Genomic DNA, 15,486 nt, shown 5'->3' on the forward strand with positions numbered 1-15,486 from the left:
CATATTTTAATAATAATTTTGATATGAAATAATATTCCTTGGAAAGAAATTAAATATATCTTATAATAAACTGTAAAACGCAAAGTAGTGCTATTGTTCCTGAAGTACTTTATCTTAATTGTTTATTATTTCTCTCATAGTTTATTTCCTTATTTCCTTTATTCACAGAGCTATTTTTTCCTTGTTGGCTTATAGCATCCTTCCTTTCCAATTAGAGTTGTAGCTTAGCAAATGATAATAATAATAATAATAATAATAATAATAATAATTATTATTATTATTATTATTATTATTATTATTATTATTATTATTATTATTATAAGGCTCTTGCTGATTTGCGTAGCTAGGCGTAGAGTATTATTATTATTATTATTATTATTATTATTATTATTATTATTATTATTGTTATTATTATTATTATTATCAACTGATAAGCTACAACCCTAGTTGGAAAAGCAGCATGTTATAAGCCCAAGGGCTCCAGCAGGGAAAATATCCCAATGAGGAAAGGAAGCAAGGAAAAAAAATATTTTAAGATCAGTAGCAACGTTAGAATAAATATCTCATTTATAAACTATACTGTAACAAAACAAGAGGAAGAGAAATAAGATAGAGCAGTGTGCCCGAGTGTACCCTCAAGCAAGAGAACTCTAACAAAAGACAGTGGAACACCATGGCACAGAGGCTATGACACTACCCAAGACTAGAGAGCAATGGTTTGATTTTGAAGTGTCCTTCTAGAAGAGCTGCTTACCATAGCTAAAGAGTCTCTTCTACCCTTATCTAGAGGAAAGTGGCTACTGCACAATTACATTGCGGTAAACCTTTGGGTTAAGAGGAATTGTTTGGTAATCTCAGTGTTGTCAGGTGTATGAGGACAGAGGAGAATATGTAAAGAATAGGCCAGACTATTTGGTGGGTGTGTTTGTGTAGGCAAAGGGAAAATAAACCGTAACCAGAGTGAAGGATTCAATGTAGTGTCTGGCCATTCAAATGACCCCCGTAACTCTCTAGCGGTAGTATCTCAACGGGTGGCTAGTGCCCTGGCCAACCTACTACTTACATTATTATTATTATTATTATTATTATTATTATTACTTGCTAAGTTACAACCCTAGTTGGAAAAGCAGGTTGCTAGTAAGACCAAGGACTCCATCAGGAAAATTAGCCCAGTGAGGAAAGGAAATAAACTACAAGTGAAATTTAATTATAATCGAAACATTAAAACAAATCTTCCATATATAAACTATAACTTCCAAATAACAATAGAATAGAAACAGTAAAATTACAAGAGCAAGAGAAATATGATAGAATAGTATGGTCGAGTGTACCCTCAACCAAGTGATCTCTAGTCCTCTAACAAGAGTCAGTAATAACAAGAAGGTCAGATGATTTATCTATAACTGTCTGGAAAATAATAATAATGATTAATTGCAACTGAAAAGAAATCCTACCATGAGTACGCCATTCATAACTATGCAATGTATTCTAAGGTTGTATTTCTGTCTGTTGCCAGGTGTCAACAATATTTGGATTGGACTAGCTCACGCTAGTTCAGCATTAACATTAGTCCCAGCTGCTTTCTGGCTACATAGTATATTTGTATCTTGTAAGACTTTTGAATATTGCATTATTTTAGAAATTCTTTTAATATATAAATTAAAAAACTAATGGAACTTCTCTAAGTAACTGGGTAACTATTTGTGCCTTGAAGGAAATCAGATCAGCGCAGAATACCTATTTTTTTTTTTTTAACAAAATGTTATACAAACTGGTATTAAGCCAACAATACTTTGCCATTCGAGCTTGTGTTTTAATATTGAATGAATTTGCACATTATCTGTTCAAATACTTCCAATTTTTCCTATTGTTCCCATAAGATAAATATGAGTAATGAAATATTTCCTTTAATTTCAACCCCTTTTATATGAATTATATACTATGTTATATTTTAACTTTTGTTTTACGAGTTTTCATTGAAATTTTGGTAAGATATTAATCTATTCTGGAGGAATGATCGAATTTATTTTCTACTATCGAGGTATGAATATTGTAATCTTAAACATAATTGTTGTTGGGCAACCTCGATGGAGTGGTTTCATGGCCGCCATCGAAACGTCACGACAAATGAGATATCAGATCAGTGATAAAATAGAGTTAAAGATCCATATGATATCAAATACGACGTGTTATAATTAACGAAAAATGTTATTAAATAATAGTATCATATATCAATAGAAGTATTCATCGCATGAGAATACTATCCAGAAGACAGAAAAGAAGTAAAAGTACTGTCGCTGTATAGTGATCCCTTGGAACAATTTCACCTCCGTTTAAAGCGCATTTGACAATCTAGCAAAGTTTAGAAAATATTTATATTTCTCAAAATTAAGCTTCATATTGAAAATTTACTATTGTATAATTGTTTTATATAATAATTATGATATCTATATGGCATTAAATCTTGTTTAAGTAGTAATTTTAAAAATATATTATGACCAGGTCAGAGACACCGTTCGAGCGAAGTGTTTGTGAACCTTTGTTGTTGTAGGGCAGTGAATATTATCGCGTAATTTTAGGTCATCTCATGATTCCGGGATTTGGCGTGGCGTGCATGACCCCCAAAACCTAGTATGAACATTGAAACATGTTCAAGAAAGCCGCTGCATCGTCAGATGTGAAGAAAAGTCAGTACAAATGCCTCGACTTGAAGAGAGATACGCCCACCCGCTTGAAGCATCTGCGGGCTGTCTTGGGTGAGATTAAGTTATTTCATTATTTGGGACTTTATTATCCAAATAATATTGCTATGGCACTCTCGATATATTTATTACAACGTAATTTGACTTATTGAGAGCCATTCGAACGTATTTAGGCATGCTCTAGCAACTGCGATTGCCTAACCTATGTACGACAGGCAATATTGCGTAGCCAAACCAAAATATCAAAGCTTAAATTTTACTTATTTTAGCTTATTTATTCTTCGTAATATTGACTCTTGACTGTTCCATGTTATAGGTAGAACTATATTTTATGTAAATCCTACATTGAATTAATATTTTGAGCACTGTATATCCCAGACCTACACATATCCCTAAGATTATAGTTACGGACGGAACAATATATTGAAGAAAAAAAATAGTTGTCCCTGTAGAATTATGTGCTTTCACTTAAATTGACTTTTATTTCAACAGAAAATACCCCGAAAACCTGTTAGACCGTGTAAGAACGGGGATATTTATAGAAATTTAATGGTGTTTGCTCCTATGTACTGGGAAGCGGTATAGGCTGAGCTGTGCACGCTAACCCCATTAAATATTATTTGTTAGATAAATAAGTTTTTATTTGCTGGGAAAATAAGTGTGATTTTCGATGAAAACGGACTTTTTATCTATAGGAAACTCCTGTTTTTTTTTTTTTTTTTAATGAAAAAGCTTTTTCCGTCCGTAACTATAATAAACCCTTGGGGGTGTATGCATGATAGGGGCCACTTGTATGTAAGATTACTGCTAACTTAGAATACGGCAGTGTAAGAGGGGTCGCTGGGGGCTGTTAGGCCCGTGTTAGGTAAGCAGGTAAGGACACAGCTTGTAGGTTAGATTAGGGGGGAAAATTGAGGTTAGTTGATGTCTATATTTAATCCACAAGTGGCCGCTGATATACAAATGTTCCTAAACCTGATTAACTTTGGTAGTCAATGGCATCTCAATTCTGTAGTAGTTTTACAGTTATGGAAAACTTATAGACTTTATTATCTTCTGTTTTGGAGCATATCTTTGGTTAGGTTCGTCAAGAAATTGAGGCTTTTATATGAGTAATGATTTTCATCCCCTCCCCAAAGGTATTGGGGTGGTATTGCCATCTATGTATCTCACACGTTGTGCACTTTATAAGTGTGTGTGTAGTGTTCCTTAGGTCTATAGCTGCACTTTCTTTATATCCTTTTTATGTTGAACAGGCTTACATAAGTCTTTTTATAGTTTATACGTGAAATATCTGGTTTGGGGTTGCTGTTTTTTAGAAGTTTTGTTTTGGTTGTTCATTTCTTCTCGTATTGTTTATTTGTTTCCTTATATCCTTTCCTCACTAGGCTATTTTTTCCTGTTGGAGCCCTTGGGCTTATAGCATCATGCTTTTCCAATTAGGGTTGTAGCTTAGCAAGTAATAATGATGGTAATAATATACCAATCTGGATAGTGTGTAAGTAGTTGGGTCACCAAATTTTTGTTTATCAAAATACTCTCCCATGCCTCTAACGAGTGTAGGGCAACATTTAATGTGTGCCAGAACAGAGTAGCTAGGAGATAATGTTAAATTGCGAGTGAAGCACAGAATGTCCTCAACTTACAAACATCCGGAGATACAAACACAAGTCTAACTGAAAATAACAAAGATAAGATAGAGGAATACTGTAATAAAACAATACAGTATTGCTGTATAGTATTTGATACAGTATGCAAAACGACAGTTGTGAAAATCCGACTTTCAAACAATTCGACTTACAAACAGCTTCTTGGCACCAATTAAGTTTGTAAGATGATGACCTTTTGTAATCTGTGGCAGTGCAAAAACCTAGTACTGTATGTGATTAATTAAGAGTTAGCTCGGTGTTCTAACATACGCGTAAATACCTGCTTGCTTAAATAAGTCTGGGTGACGACGGATTCGGTTAGGAATGATTCCCATTTTTTAAGTGAGCGGTAGGCCTGGTCACCCGACGAGTTGCACATGGCAGTGAAAGGCTTTATTGGCCACAGCACTAGGCTACTTGGCCCACAGAACTAGGCTACATGGTCCACAGAACTAGGCTAAATATCCCAAATTCATAAATCCAATAGCTACTGTGCTCTTTTTGTAGTGCAGACCAGCGCTAAAAGTGTATAAGAAACAATTTATTAGTGTTGGCTTACATATAGGTTTTTCAATATTTAACTTAGCCGGTGATTATAATAGCTGCAACTCTGTTGCTCGACAGAAAAACTCTACGGAAAAATTCGCCAGCGATCGCTACACAGGTAGGGGGTGTACTCAACAGCGCCATCTGTCGTTCAGATACCCAGTACTCATTGTGAACAAAGAACTCAATTTTCTCTCTGTCGAGCTATCGACAAGACGCTCTTATTCGCTGTTGCTAAACTGGAGTTTTTTCACAACTAATTGGTGAAGTACTTTATTCTAGTTTTGAGCTTTCGCTATGCAGGTGTTTTATCTTCATCTTAAATCTTGAACTCGTTTTGGATAGATTTAATTATGGTGACAAAGAGAGTATGGACTTTCTTTCACTTTTAAATGGCCGACCCTTCCCTTAGACGGAAGTGTGTTTAGGCTTTTAGTAATTCTTATCACGTTATAGATTTTCCTCTATATATTTTATATCTCTCCGCCTTTATTAGGCCTCTTCGATTAACTTTCCATTTATTATAAACATATAAAAATAAATTTTAATGATTTGTTTATATAGACCTTTCCTGAGAGTAGGCGGTCCTAACTTGGAAACCGAAGTTAATCAACGTTGAGCCCTTTATATCGTAATTAGCTTTTAAAGAGCTAAGGATTTAAAACTTTTTAAATGTAATATTTTATGAAAGAATTTCTTTGATAGTCTTCGTACTGTTTTCAAAGATGAACTAACGTTTAGTTTTTTTATGCTACGCAGTTGTTGACGTTCAGGACGTTCAACATGCGCTCTATCGTTACGATAGAGAGAGAGTGTATCACGGTTTCACTTTGCAGTAAGAGTAAATCGATTCTGACGTTTTGTTCATTCTTTCTTAGCTTAAATGTTTTAAATTCTAATTTAAAGGAACTTTTTATTGAAAAACCTTTCAGTTTTTTCCTTTAGTCAAATAACATGTTTTTTTGACGAAATATAATTGGGCTCTTCTCTTAGGTGCGAAATCAAGAGAGAAAGAGAGATAGAGACGGAGGGAGAGAGAGGAGAGAAAACGTTCTGTTCAAGCGGGTAACGTTGTTCTCGTGTTACTCGCGTCCCTAGTCGCTGTACGGGGAGGAAGGATAAAACGTTTTTAGGTTTTTATTCTCGTCCCCAGGCTATGTGCGGTGAGAGATTGAAAACGTAGTTATATGAACTAGTGTTTAGTCTCTTTCCCAGCCACTGATTTTTTTATCTTAAAATATGTTTTCTGTTTTTTGCTGGTATTAATGAGCTTGCATTATACGACTGATTTCGCAATTACTACCTTTTAATGAATGGTAGAATTGCGTGTTTCAGGTAGAAATAAGTGCAAAACAGAAAATCAAAGTGATAAAGTGATATGCGCAAAGTGTTACAGTGTTGCGTCCGAGGCGCAAAGTGTTACAGTGTTGCGTCCGAGGGTTCGTCTGTTCGTGCCTGTCGTTCACCTAGTCCGGGACCTCTTACATGCTCCCAAGCCCAGGGGAGAAGTAATGTCAAACGACTTATGGGTTCGAGAGGCCTTGACCAACGAACAGACGTTTTTCCCTCTATGGTATCGGGTGTATCTTACCAAGATCTCCCCTACCATAAGACGAGAGAGACGTTGTTTCTCCTCGTCATCCGAAGGCTTTTCGCATAAGAAACCTGTCACAAGGTTTCGAAGCCCTTAAGCGAAAGTCAGTCCTTTCAGGACAGGTCCAGCGTCCTGGTTACAACCATTAGGACAGCTCTGACCCTTTGCAGTCATCGGATAACTGCTCGCCGCCTAACAAAAGCGTAACACAGACTCCGAGAGTCTTTTTTTTGTAGGCAAAGTGTTGCGGTCACAGACGTTACCCTCGTCTCTTACCACAACCATTTCCGTTGATCCTTAATGGGTTGTATGGCAAGACATGCAGTATATGCTTGCCTCCCTTATGGAAGACTATTCTACCGATTAGTCCGTTGAGTCTAGCCGTTTATCTCATCGATATCCTGGCTTTCAGCCAACCTAACGTTCCTTTGTGCTTACTGTTGACGTTGGCGTAGCTTAGTCACGTCAGTCAGGTTGTTTAGAACCACACTCGATGCGGTCTCGTGTGGTTTTTCAGCCGCATTTGGACGTTAGGCCACTTGCTGATGCTCCTGTTGACGTTCAAGACGTTCACTAACAATCGGAGTTGACTTGTTTTGACGCTGTGCGTCAACCTCCGCATTCTAGAGTCGTTTTGACTGCTCAGTCTAGGCAGTCAAAGCAGTCTCGAGTGGACGCTGTGCGTCCTCACGCACCTGTTGTGGTTGACAGTTCAGTTGTTGACAGTTCACAGACTGTCAAGCAGTTACATGACGTTGCGTTCTGGTCCGCTACTAATGCACCAGTGAGTGTGGACTCTGCTTGTAAAGCATTGCCACCACGGTAGGTCTCTCCCTTGCTTGAGACTCAGCTTTTATCGGACAAGGTTCCTGTAGATGAGGAAGTTGCTGTTCTCCCTCCTACTGATATTCCCTTGAGGACTCTGTCAGATGGAGAGGAGCCTTAAGCTGCTTAGCCTCCTATGGACTTTAATTAAATCATGATGATTTTTTTTAAGGATCTTCGTCCGGATCTTTTTGAAACTGCTGCTCCTCGTTCGCCTAAACGTCAGAGCTTACACTAGGCCTAGCTACTTCGAAGCCGTTGTTTTTAAGTTAGTGCTCTCTCGCTCTCCTAGAGAGCGTTACGTTGGCTAGGCGACTGGTTTTTCACCAGGAGGAGTTTGGGGGATACAGCCTTTGCTTTCCCTTCTTTTAAACTGGTTTATAGAGCGAGAGTCTGATATGACACGAGAGAAGTTCTCGGCTTGGGAGTTCATGCCTCTGCCCAGATAGACTTCTCAATTCTGGTAGACTCTCCCTGGCGCCTAGCCAGGAGACGCTCCAAGTTGTTTACAGGTCAACTTCACAGCTGTTTTCGAGCCTTTGAAGTTTTGCTGTACAATTATGTCACACATAACAAGGCTTTCAGGGATGGTAAACAGTTCCGCCTCAGTCGCTAACCCCGTCTGTTGCCACACCTGCTCCCGTAGACCCTAAATGGGCTTTGCTGCAAGACATGCAGTCCAAGCTTGCGTCCTTGATAGAGGACTTAAATGCGGAGAAGGTTGCTACCGAACCTTCTGGCCAACAACCTTCCAACCGGTCGGTTGTGCGCCCTGTTGACGCTGAGGTAACCTACTCGCGTCTGCCAGTTGAGGTGGTTCCTCCACCGATGCGACCCAGTGTGGGTTGCCAGCCGCACGTTGACGTTAAGCGACGCTCGGAGGTGGTTGTTGACGTTCAGGACGTTCAACAACCAGCAGAGGTGACTTGTTTTGACGCAGTGCGTCAACCTCAGCAACCCGGTAGGGTGTTGACTGCACAACCCAGACGGTCTAGACAGTCTCGGGTTGACGCTGTGCTTCCTCGCGCACCCATGGTTGTTGACAGTTCACAGACTGTGCAGCAGTTCCATGATATTGCGTCCGGCTCCGTCACGCATCCACCAGTGCGACCGGACTCAGCGAGCCAGACGTTGCCCACTCCGTTGCCGTTTCCTCATCAGTTTTCGGATGAGGAACCCTCTGATGAGGACGTTGCTGAACAACAAGACGATCAGCCCCCAGAATAGATCAAGCCCTGCTATCCATCCAGAAGATGCTTAAGAAGGAACGCTGCTCAGTCAGGCTGTGGATGAGTCTGGTAGGGACGCTGTCATCCGTGGAACAATTTGTGTCACTAGGAAGACTACACCTCCGTCCTCTTCAATACCATCTGGCTTTTCACTGGAAAAAGGACAAGACGCTAGAAGCGGTCTCGATCCCGGTTTCCGAAAAGATAAAGTCTTGTCTGACTTGGTGAAAGGACAATATCAACCTAAGAGAGGGTCTTCCCCTGGCTGTTCAGACTCCCAACCACGTTCTCTTCTCGGACGCATCGGACGTAGGCTGGGGTGCGACATTAGACGGTCGGGAATGCTCGGGAATATGGAACTCGAGTCAAAGGACAATGCATATCAACTGCAAGGAGCTACTGGCAGTACGTCTGGCCTGGAAAAGCTTCAGGTCTCTCCTTCAAGGCAAAGTGGTGGAGGTGAACTCGGACAACACCACGGCTTTGGCGTACATCTCCAAGCAAGGAGGGACCTACTCTCTGACGTTGTACGAGATCGCAAGGGACCTCCTCACCTGGTCAAAAGGTCTAAACATATCACTAGTAACGAGGTTCATCCAAGGCAACTTGAATGTCATGGCAGATTGTCTCAGTCGGAAGGGACAAATAATTCCAACAGAATGGACCCTCCACAAGGATGTATGCAAGAGACTTTGGGCCACCTGGGGCCAGCCAACCACGCTCTTCGTCTGACTGCCTTCAGACTATCGAAAGACTCTCGAGAGCTAGAGGCTTTTCGAAGGAGGCAGCCAGAGCGATTGCTAGAGCAAGGAGAACATCCACCCTTAGAGTCTACCAATCGAAGTGGGAAATCTAACGAAACTGGTGCAAGTCAGTATCCGTATCCTCGACCAGTACCTCTGTAACTCATATAGCTGACTTCCTCTTATATCTGAGGAAAGAACGATCTCTTTCAGCTCCCACTATCAAGGGTTACAGAAGCATGTTGGCATCAGTCTTCCGTCACAGAGGCTTAGATCTTTCCAACAATAAAGATCTACAGGACCTCCTTAAGTCTTTTGAGACCACGAAGGAGCGTCGTTTGGTTACACCTGGTTGGAATTTAGACATGGTACTAAGATTCCTTATGTCAGACAGGTTCGAGCCGCTACAATCAGCCTCCCTGAAAGATCTCACCTTAAAGACTCTTTTCCTGGTATGCTTAGCCACAGCTAAAAGAGTCAGTGAGATTCATGCCTTCAGCAAGAACATCGGATTCTCATCTGAAACCGCTACATGTTCTCTACAACTTGGTTTTCTAGCCAAAAACGAGCTGCCTTCTCGACCTTGGCCAAAATCGTTCGATATTCCAAGCTTATCGTATATGGTTGGAAATGAACTAGAAAGAGTCTTATGCCCTGTAAGAGCTCTTAAGTTCTATTTAAAACGAACTAAACCTTTACGAGGCCCGTCTGAAGCTTTATGGTGTTCAGTTAAGAAACCATCTTTGCCTATGTCAAAGAATGCTTTATCCTATTTTATCAGACTGTTAATACGAGAAGCTCATTCCCATCTGAATGAGGAAGACCAAGCTTTGCTGAAGGTAAGGACACACGAAGTTAGAGCTGTCGCAACTTCCGTGGCCTTTAAACAAAATAGATCTCTGCGAAGTATAATGGACGCAACCTATTGGAGAAGCAAGTCAGTGTTCGCGTCTTTTTATCTTAAGGATGTCCAGTCTCTTTACGAGAACTGCTACACTCTGGGACCATTCGTAGCAGCGAGTGCAGTAGTGGGTGAGGGCTCAACCACTACAATTCCCTAATTCCATAACCTTTTTAATCTTTCTCTTGAAATGTTTTTATTATTGTTTTTGGGTTGTCCGGAAGGCTAAGAAGCCTTTCGCATCCTGGTTGATTTGGCGGGTGGTCAAAGTCATTTCTTGAGAAGCGCCTAGATTAGAGGTTTTGATGAGGTTCTGTTGTATGGGTTGCAACCCTTGGTACTTCAGATCCTAGGGGTCGCTCAGCATCCTAAGAGGATCGCGAGGCTCCGTAAGGAAGACGTACTTAAAAAGGCAGAGTAATTGTTCAAGTCGACTTCCTTACCAGGTACCTATTTATTTTGTTTTTGTTATTTTGATAACTTCTAAAATGAAATAAAAATTCTTAGCTCATATGATGTACAGTGAACCCTCGTTTATCGCGGTAGATAGGTTCCAGTCGCGGCCGCGATAGGTGAAAATCCGCGAAGTAGTGACACCATATTTACCTATTTATTCAACATGTATATTCAGACTTTTAAAACCTTCCCTTGTACGTAGTAAAATGTTAACAAACTACCCTTTAATGTACAGAACACTTAATGCATGTACTACAGTACCCTAAACTAAAACAGGCACAAATATTAAAGGTGATTTTATATCATGCATTTCCTAAACATGCTAAAAAGCACGATAAAAAATGGCAACCAATGTTTTGTTTACATTTATCTCTGATCATAATGTAGAAACAAACTGGAGGTAGAGCTTTGCTTATTACCCAGACATATTTCCCATACTTTTCCCTTAGAACTACATCACATCTTCCTACTTTAGATATATATATATATATATATATATATATATATATATATATATATATATATATATATATATATATATATGTGTGTGTGTGTGTGTGTGTATATATATATATATATATTTATATGTATACACATATACATACCTACATATATACATAAATACATGCATACATATATATATATATATATATATATATATATATATATATATATATATATATATATATATATATATATATATATATATATATATATATTACTGTATATATTTGGGTTATGGAAAAAATCCGCGAAGTGGTGAATCCGCGATGGTCGAACCGCGAAGTAGCGAGGGTTCACTGTAAACATATTTTGCTGGTCTATACCCACCCCCCTGGGTGTGAATCAGCTATTATAATCACCGGCTAAGTTAAATATTGAAAAATGTTATTTTGATAATAAAATAAATTTTTGAATATACTTACCCGGTGATTATAAATTAAAGGACCCTCCCTTCCTCCCCAATAGAGACGCAGTGGACCGAGGAGAAAATTGAGTTCTTTGTTTACAATGAGTACTGGGTATCTGAACGACAGATGGCGCTGTTGAGTACACCCCCTACCTGTGTAGCGATCGCTGGCGAATTTTTCCGTAGAGTTTTTCTGTCGAGCAACAGAGTTGCAGCTATTATAATCACCGGGTAAGTATATTCAAAAATTTATTTTATTATCAAAATAACATTTTTCTTAAGCATTATGGAATATACTTGCAGTTTCCTATTTAGCAAAGTCTATTTGATATACAAGTATATTATATTATCAAACTAGTATATCGTATTTTAGTCATCACTGTATTAATTTATTAATTTATGAGCTACTTGTTCCTCTAAAGTTAGACACGATGAAGAACTTGAAATTATTCTTCTCACTTAGCCAAAGCAGAGAAGAGAGACAGTCATGAGGAAAAAGATTCCTATGGTGCCCTCATAAAGTTATCAGTAGGTGTGTGCACCAATGCACTTTGGATAAGGACCATCCCAGTCTGGTATGTAAGTCCCAAGGCTTCCTCTTAGAGGTCATTCCATGCTGCCCAAGCACAGACATTCTGATAGACGGTCGTGCAGTTGTATGAACGCTTGAGGGACGAAAGTGGTGCTCGTGAGACGAAAGTGGCGCTTTCAGAAGGCCTGTATGCACTAAAAGTCCCTTGATTCACCAAAAGCATGAAGTTTCTCTCTGGAGACTAATTATGGAGCAAGAATTACCAATTAATGCAGCCTGACAAGTACTGGTTAGGCTGAGAGGAGTACGGACTCATGCTCTGCCCCTGTGCCGATTTATGAAGAGCCTTCAATGGAGGACTGGAGGTCATACAGGACCTCCATTACAAAAATCTGTGATCATGCTACCTCTTTTGCTTGTTCAGTGATGGAATCTGGAAGGTAGGTATCTAATGGATTTTGATGGAACAGGAAGCGAATATACAATGTAAGGCATTTCCCTACTGACATCAGGAGTCTTACGTTTGCATTACTTCCTTCCTTCCTACCTCCTAACACATATCCTTCTCCCTAACACACATCCTTCTTTGAATCCAAGAGGAACAAGAACAGGTGGAACAGGATCCAATCACTTCTATAGGAAGACAATGCTGGTGGTCATTGCTGGGATTTGAAGAAAGAAAGCCAATTGCCATGTCAGTCCTAGAAGACTTGTCTGTGGTATCCTTCCAAAGGCCGGATCTTTGGAGGACTACTGCATGGTGGATGCTGGAGTACTGAAACCCAGTATCCCCTTCCACCAGTACCTACAATCTGTTATGTCATTATTAGTAGCACATTGTAAATTCCTTATCGGGCATGGTAGAGATTGGTCTGGTTAGAACCGTTCACTTGCAATAGATGAAACGAGATGGTAGTCACACCAAACTTATGATCACTAACTCCTCCAAAGCTACTGGTCGACTCATGAACTTCATATCGGCACAAGGAAGATGCGTGTACATTACTGTACCCTTATTAGCCTATTACTGTATACGGTGCTGAAAATAGTTGTTTTGGTCCCCCTCAAGGATGAAAGACTTCACTTAAGTTGCCATGAATAGAACTTGCTCGTGTTGTTTTGAACCAAAGAACAGTGTTCAAAACCTGTGCTTGGAACTGTCCACTATTTCACTGTTTCCCAAGTGTTCATGCGAGTGTTCACTTTGATCACAGCTTGGGCCCTCTGGAATGGGATATGTCATTTTAGGAATCTCGATGATTGACTGATCCTGGCCTCTTCCGAGAGGCAGTTGGTTCAGGATCGAGACTGACTACTATCTTTCATTGCAATCTGGGGTTCATGATTTACTGGAAAAAGTCAAGTATAAGTCCTAAACAGAGCATGATATCTGGGCCTGCTGATAGATATGGTAGGAGTGAGAAAGTTAAAAGATGATTGCATCAGCAGGCTCAGAGTGTTAGCACTCCCTTCCCATTTCAAGAGGTGCAGGCTAATCTCTCCTGGGGACTGAACAACAAAAACTTCACCAGGAAAGTTCCATTCAACTCCCCACCTTCAGAGATGCTTCTGTTTGCAGAAGTATTCAAGAAAGTCTGGGGCTTGCATCTGAGGAATCAAGAATTTCAGGGAAGGGTTCCCAGAAGAAAAGCACCTGTCTATTAACCTGTTGGAAACGTGTGTGGCGTTCCTTGCATTAGAAGCTTGCCAACAGAGTTTTGTAGGGCACTCAGTATTGTTGATGACAGACAACACAATGGGCAGGGCGTATGTCAGCAAGTAAGGAGGAACTGTCTTGTACAGTCTTTGTGAGTTGACAAAGCAGGTGCACACCTGGGTAGTGGATAGTGCTCTAGAGCTGTCAGCAAGGTTCTGTCTTGACAAGAGTAATGTCCTAGTGGACACACTCAGTCCACAAGTGCAGGTTGCAGGTTTAGAATGGGCTCTTCTTCATGCAACAGAAGGGCTCCTATTTTCTAGGGATCACTGATGACTGACCTGTTCGCTACATGGCTGAACAGGAATTTCTTGCCATTCTGTTTGCAAGTGTCAGAAACATGGTAAGGGTTCGAGGACACTTCAACACACATTGGATCTACAGTACTGTACAGTACGCTTACTCCTGGTCTCCTGTTCAACCTACTTTTCCAGTGTATTAACCGAGCATTGATCATGCCAGTTGTCAAGATGATACTAGTTGTGTATACCCGTGAGGAGCTTCAAGCATTTGTGTCCAAATCAAGACCTCAGTCCGTGGAATGGGAGGTGACCCTTGTTCTCAAGTCTCTTATAGGTGCCCCATACGAGCCTTAGAGATGACCTTCAGACAAATGAAGCAAATTGATGAGCTTGTGACATCTTGTATGTCAGTAGTCAATTAGAAGAATGGAAGGAGGGATCTTTAGCTCTTTCTTGAGTTCATTGCTATGATGTCATGTTTAAGACCTTCACTATCTCTTCTCAAGAGGCATTTATAGGACACCAGAGTGACTAGCTTCTCAACCAATTATGGGGTTGGAGGTCCAACTCGGGAAAGGGCTCATTTGTTGGCTATATTGAATACTTAGCACTTGGGGAGAAACTGTCACAGGCTCGGGTGTTACGATGGGAATCTGCAAATGCAGATTTCCTTTACTTTATACCCACAGGTCTTTTGGTACTTCTACCCTTGTTCCTGTGGTGGCTGCTTAACAAGTTATGTAACCAGCCAAGCTCTCTCTCGGGACAAGCGTTTCCTAGTTCAAAATAGCGGTTTGTTGTAAGCTTAAAATGAAAGGTAGATTAACTGGCCCTTTACTCTTCTTTCTTCCCCCTCTCTTAGCAGTGCAGCAGTTATGGGTGCTATGAGCTAGACTAGACAGCAGATGCAGGTGAACTCCTTAACCGAGCAACTTATCTTTTTTAAAGAGGATCCTATAGAATAAAATACATATCCCCCCATTTAAAGGTTTAAAGGCCACTCATGAATTGCATAAGCAAGGGTCAGTGACATTGCCCTATCAAGCAGGACAATACCCTAGAGACTGACCATATATACATGGTAGGTACTAGGTTGGTCAGGCACCAGCCACCTTTGGAGATACTACCGCTAGAGAGTTATGGGGTCCTTTGACTGGCCAGACATTGCTACATTGGATCCTTCTCTCTGGTTATGATTCACTTTCCCTTTGCCTTCGCATTCACCGAATATTCTGTCATATTCTTTATAGATTCTGCTCTGTCCTTATACACATGACAACACTGAGATTACCAAACAATTCTTCACCCAAGGGGTTAACTATTGCACTGTGATTGTTCAGTCGCCACTTTCCTCTTGGTAAGGGTAAAAGAGAGACTAGCTATGGTAAGCAGCTCTTTTAGGAGAAGGACACTCCAAAATCAAACCATTGTTCTCTAGTC

The 15,486-nt window shown here is 40.2% G+C and overlaps 1 protein-coding gene across 7 annotated transcripts in view; it reads left to right on the forward strand.

Annotated features, from left to right (window-relative positions):
- Positions 1-2,516: 2,516 nt before the first annotated feature.
- The window catches only part of LOC137658804 (ral GTPase-activating protein subunit alpha-1), a 139,615-nt gene continuing 126,645 nt past the window's right edge, over positions 2,517-15,486 (forward strand). For all 7 annotated transcript variants that reach the window (XM_068393855.1, XM_068393858.1, XM_068393856.1 and 4 more), the window contains exon 1: positions 2,517-2,756. In XM_068393855.1, the coding sequence (XP_068249956.1) occupies positions 2,648-2,756 (109 nt within the window). In that variant the 5' untranslated portion in view covers positions 2,517-2,647. The remainder of the gene's footprint in view (positions 2,757-15,486) is intronic.

This window comes from Palaemon carinicauda, chromosome 19, assembly GCF_036898095.1.
Source record: "Palaemon carinicauda isolate YSFRI2023 chromosome 19, ASM3689809v2, whole genome shotgun sequence".
Taxonomy (NCBI): Eukaryota; Metazoa; Arthropoda; class Malacostraca; order Decapoda; family Palaemonidae; genus Palaemon; species Palaemon carinicauda.